We start from the raw sequence: 5,857 nt of genomic DNA on the forward strand, positions 1-5,857 counted from the left end.
AATTAAATTGATCTAAGTCTGGAAAAAGTTAAATTCATAACATTAATTTATCCTCATCAAAATGCACTACATCAATGTTTGGCAAAAGTGAAATTGAACGAAGTTTAAGGAAAGTTAAGATGCAGTATATCAATAATGAATTCTACATCAGAAATTCCAAAAAATAAGTAAGACGTTTGTAGCTGCTATCATGGCCTCCTCCTAATCTGTAATTTCATCCTAAACTGCTGAGATGGTTCTTCTGGTGTTGGTAGTGGTGTTGCTTGACTCTCCACTTCATTCCTTGGTGGTTGAGTTGTTTGAGTTTCAGCAGTTGGTGCATTCTCAGCCATTTAGGCATCTGGTGCAGAGTCAGCAGATGCTGCAGTCTACTCATCCATAGGCTTATCTGGGCAATTGTTCCTGTTATGTCCAATCTGACGGCATATGCTACATTTTTTTCTATGACCTCCTTTGCTGATTTGTGTGTTATCCTTTCTCAACTCCTACCCTTCCAACCTTTTTTTTTTTTTCTTGGGTCTTCCTGGTAAGATCCTCTTATGTGGTGGATGGACGTCGGGTAGGGAGTTTTTCCCATAAGACTTCACCATTGACTGGAAAGATGGTGGATTGATATATTTCTTCGTAGATGGATCTCCTGAAGCAGATTGGTATAAAGTCCTCAACATTGACATAGATGAAATTCATTGTTGCAATAGCATGGCAGCAAGGGATAGCAATCAGAAGCCATCTCCTACCGCTGCAATGTTGAGCATCCACATTCATTGTGTACTTATCTCCAACCATATGTACAGTACACGTAACACACCCTAATACAAACTCTGCCACATGTACAATGCTCCGTTAATTATTTAAACGACGTTACAGAAAAGGACCAAATAAAATACGAATTGTGAAAATGAGGATCACTTTAAACATTCTGTCAAAATGAGGACCATCCGCAACAAATACTACGAAAATGAGAGTCAACAAGGTATTTAAACCTTAAATTATTATATAAAGTTAATAATATTTTTTATTTCAATAGTATAGTAATGATTTTTTTTTTGCTACTTACATACAGGGCATTTCTTTCCACTTAGACTATGTGTTTTTACAAATTTAAATAAACATTGTCTCCCTTCCTTAATTTCTATCAAATTCAAATAATATATTTTCCTACTTATTTTTATATTTTTTATTGATATTTTATCCACATCCAAACAAAACAAATAAACAAATGACGCAGACGGAATACTGGATACTTCAAAAAAGTAATGCATTACTTACGACTACTCTAATTTGATTAATTTGTCACCTTAAGAAAAATAAAGTTATTACTATTTAAAAAACTGAAATATCGTATATAATCTGATAAATTAGAACATGGCATTGCGAGGATTGAGTACGGTGGCGGTGACTGCGTCAGTATGCCTTCCAGGTCCACGATGCAGAGTTCACAACGACACTCCAAGGTTATCTTGTGGTGCTCGGTTTCCTTCTTCCGGCCGCAGATTCTCTGTACGGTGTGAAGCTGTTGGAGAAAAGCAACAAGGTTCCGTGGGCGAAACCATCGTTTATGACGGTATATATGGCCCGTGGACCATCGACGACTCCGATGTTCGAGAGGTGTTCATCCTGTCCTCATTCTTTTTCATACAGAGTAGATACCTAAGCTTCCCTTTTTTATAATTTCATTTTACTTCGATTCGAGTTCCGATGTTCTTACTGGTTGAGTTTGGTGTGGATTCATCAATTTGTTAGATCCAGATATAATTAGCATAATTTGATTGGACTTCTGAACCAGAACGCGTAGTGAGGTTGTAAGCAATTATCATTTTTATTGTTATTATTATTACGCCGTGGCAGGTGATTCTGTATAGATCGGGATTGGTAACAACTGCTACATCATTTGTGGTCGCTGCTTCTGCTGCCTTTTTACCAGATAACTCCTCCTTAAGTAGCATTCTGAAGCAGAATCTTGATCTATTTTATGTCCTTGGATCCAGTGGGTTGGGTTTATCGTTACTCCTGATTCATATCTATGTTTCTGAGATCAAGCGCTTCATACAAGCACTGTGGGTGGTCGGTGTTCTTGGATCGGCTACAGCCTACTTCACCCTTGCTCAACCAGCTAATAAAAATCTAATACTATATGTCGTCGACAACCCATCCGCTATCTGGTTTGTCGGTCCTCTTTTTGCTGCCCTTACAGGACTTGTCTTCAAGGAAGGTAATGCTTCATCTAACTTATCTTTCCCCATTACAAATCAAATTGAAAAAGAAGCATTCTCTTGATTCTTGAAAGTTATCCTGTGTTCTTTAAACAGGACTCTGCTATGGCAAGCTTGAAGCTGGACTTCTTACGTTTGTTATTCCTACAGTTCTTCTGGGGCATTTGGTATTATTCTTTTCTTCCTACTCTAATGGCATCTATTAAGCAGATTACCCATCATTTTGCATACCTGTGGCCACGGTTCCTTTGAATTCGACTAACTATGACATTGATTACTCAGATTTAAACTCTCCATTTTTTTTTTCTGTCTTCCAACCTTTTTTTTTTCAATGCTATTATTTCTTAGGATCAATGGGAAAAAAGTACCAAATAGGCGTGTTTTTTTTTCTAAATTAATTCTTTTAGGCTTAAATACCCTTTACGTCTTCATTTTCGTAATGTTTATTGTGGATGGTCATCATTTTTATCAAATTTTTAAAATGGTCCTCAATTTTGTAATTCATGTTTAATTTGGTTCTTTTCTTTTACGCCGTTTAAATCAATAACGGAACACTGTACAGGTGACATTGTTTGTATTACGTTGTATTGGGGTGTGTTACTTGTACTGTACAGGTAAGTAATTAACGTTAATTTTATCATTTGGGGAAAATTTTGTAATTAGGTATTTCAAATTGTGCAATTAGGGCTTAACTTTGTTGGAGGCGATTTCTTCATTGGTGGAGGCGATTTCTTATCTTCGACTTTCTTGAGTTCGGATTTGAAGAGGAAGCAGTTAATACTTGCAATTTGTTCAGTTGATTTTAATTTTCCAGTCAATCATCATCAACAAGGTAAGTGGTTTGGTTGTTGTTTTAGGGTTTGTGGAGTTATTGTGATGTTAAGGTTTTCGTAACCCCCAGCAGCTTGGAAAAGAGTGATGTTAACAATTAAAAAGCTCAATATATGCTCAAGAAAGTCGAAGATGAAGAAATCGCTTTCAACGATGAAGAAATCACCTCCAACGAAGTCAAGCCCTAATTGCACAATTCAAAATACCTAATTACAAAATTTCCCCCAAATTGAGAATTTAACTTTAATTAGTTATTACCTATACCGTACACGTAACACAAACAGTGTCAACTATACAAGACCAAATTAAACACGAATTGCGAAAATGAGGATCATTTTAAACATTCAATAAAAATGATAACCATTTTAAACATTCAATAAAAATAAGGATCATCTGCAACAAACACTACGAAAATTAAGACTAAAAAGGTATTTAAGTCATTCTTTTAAGAAATATATATTTGGATAAGTAGTACTTATAATAAAATTAAAAAAAAAAAAACTTACTTGAATTAGTTTTTCTTTTAATTTAGTTTACTAAAGCAATTCTAAGTAGTATTTGATATATTATTCGCCATCTTTTTGCATTATTAACATGAAATTTTAGGTACCTTTAGTATGAATTAACTAAAATAATTGGCAGACACAAGTTATGCTAATGTTAGAGAAAAAAAACCCTAATTTTATTCCTTATTATTTCACAATATGCACTATCTCAATATCCCTAATAATATAACTTTCCACCAACATTACAAGGAAACATTACCTTAAGCTTATAGCCTAAACCCTAAGAGAAAAAAAATACATAATAGGTGTAGTTTTTTTTTTTCTAAATTAATTCTTTTAAGAAATAATGTATTTCGATAAGTAGTATTTATAAATACAAATTAAAAAACATTCTTACTTGAATTAGTTTTTCTTTTAATTTAGTTTACTAAAGCAAATCTATTAAGAAATTTTGTATTTTGGGCAAGCAGTATTTACAAATAAATTGGAAAAAAATCTTACTGTCAAGTAAAAGTTTAGTTTTTCTTTAAATTTTTATTAAAAGGTCATGCTGGACAGAAATACTATTAACATTTTAGTGTAACCTGTTATTTTGAGATTTGAACTACTATTTGGTAAGTCTTTTTATATTATTTAGGATATAAAATCTCTTAATATTTTATTTTACTTCGTGGTCGAAAAAAAAAATAGTATAAAATTCACAAATATAAAACTTAAAGAAAAGGCTAAAGTTGTAAGATTTGCCCAGGTATATAATTTTTATAAAAAAATACTGGTAATTTAGGGGGGAAAATCGCATATTTTGCTTATGACATTTCTAAAGACGCTGACTTTATTATTATTCTCATCATCGATATCATTGCATGCAATTTCTTTTATACGGACTACAATATTTGCAGACTGGTTTGATGGATGACGGAGTCAAGCTTACTTTACTTGCTTCATGGATGACTCTTTTCGTGATATTTGCTGCAAGGAAATTCACCCAACCCATCAAGGTAGACACTACTTTTACTTTTGAGGATTTGTGTTCATAGAAGCTTATATATTCTGTTCATGTACAAAAATTTCCTGATCTTGAACTCCGGTTTTACTTGAAGGATGACATCGGGGACAAGTCCGTTTTCAAGTTCAATTCCCTTCGTGATAACGAAAGGAAAACCTTGCTTGAGAAATTAGAACAGCAAAGAACCCAGAATTAAATGCAACTGCTGCAATTCACCTTGAGATGGATTGCTTTAAATTGATTTGGAAAAATCTTTTCGAGGACAGTGACACGCCAAGCTCTCTCATGACGGACACAAATTATCTCATTTAAAAGGAAATTGTTCCGGCCCTTCCACCAGATCACCAAAAAAACATCACTTTCCCTCGTCTTCTTCCTTTATCTTTGCAAAAGTTACATTGTATTTTGCCGAATCTATTAATGGTGTGTAGTAATGGTGTGTTTAGACGAATTACTTTTAAGAGAGTAACTCATTTATTTAGAAAATTTGAAGTTTTTTTAGAGAACACGACATGTTTTGATGAAGAAATTAAAAGACAATTGAAATTAAGGAATTTTAAAAAGGTATTTCAAATAACTAAAATAGTAAAATTTGAAATTCACTTCAAAAAGTATGAAATTGAAATTTTCTATGTTGTAGAATTGTTCATTGCTTAGGACAAGCTGAGTCGACTCAGGTAAAAAGTTGAGTCGAGATGACTTGGTCGAATATCGGGCCGAGATGACCATGGTCGAAGGTTGAGACGAGATGACTTTGAACCGAGATGGTATGGGTCAAAGGTTGAGCCAAGTCGCCCTGTCACAGGTCAAACTGAGTCAGCCTGTGCCAAAGGTTTGGTTGAGATTGTTCGGGTCGAAGTCAAGACGAGTCGTTCTCGAGTGAAAGTTGACCTAACTCAACTCGAGCCCAAAAGTGGAGTTGAAAGTGGAGTTGAGTTTGTCTTAAAGTAGAAATTAATTTGTTTTATCCAAACAAAAAAAATGAATTCTAACATATTTCAATAACTCCATGCAAACAAACTATTAAAGAAATGAAGAGAATTCAACTGCAAGTAATTCAAATACTATATATTTCAATTTCTTGAAATTGTTGAAATTTTTCATCCAAACTCAAGGTAAGGGTAATTGGGCTCTTCAAATTATAATGCACAATTTTTTATTTAGAGACTTTTGTATGCACCTACATCATTTCTTCTTCATACACATTTATATATCAAAAAACTCAAGTTTTACCTTCTTTTTATTTTGAGATCCCAAATACACAATTTGTAAACTTTCGGAAATATACAATTTGAAATGTA

General features: G+C 33.5%; 1 protein-coding gene across 2 annotated transcripts; it reads left to right on the top strand.

Annotated features, from left to right (window-relative positions):
• Positions 1-1,312: 1,312 nt before the first annotated feature.
• Positions 1,313-5,064, top strand: LOC114192816 (integral membrane family protein). Of its 2 annotated transcripts, none has more exons than XM_028082636.2 (5): positions 1,313-1,608; positions 1,849-2,212; positions 2,310-2,380; positions 4,450-4,548; positions 4,651-5,064. In XM_028082636.2, exons 1-5 carry the CDS (start codon positions 1,366-1,368, stop codon positions 4,750-4,752), a joined length of 879 nt encoding a protein of 292 aa, XP_027938437.2. In that variant the 5' UTR covers positions 1,313-1,365; the 3' UTR covers positions 4,753-5,064. The 2 variants fall into 2 exon arrangements, with proteins under 2 accessions (XP_027938437.2, XP_085531584.1); XM_085675458.1 differs by having other exon boundaries at positions 1,385-1,642.
• The last annotated feature ends 793 nt before the right edge of the window (positions 5,065-5,857 follow it).

This window comes from Vigna unguiculata, chromosome 7 (assembly GCF_037176805.1).
Source record: "Vigna unguiculata cultivar grain cowpea cultivar isolate G323 ecotype 2 chromosome 7, ASM3717680v1, whole genome shotgun sequence".
Taxonomy (NCBI): Eukaryota; Viridiplantae; Streptophyta; class Magnoliopsida; order Fabales; family Fabaceae; genus Vigna; species Vigna unguiculata.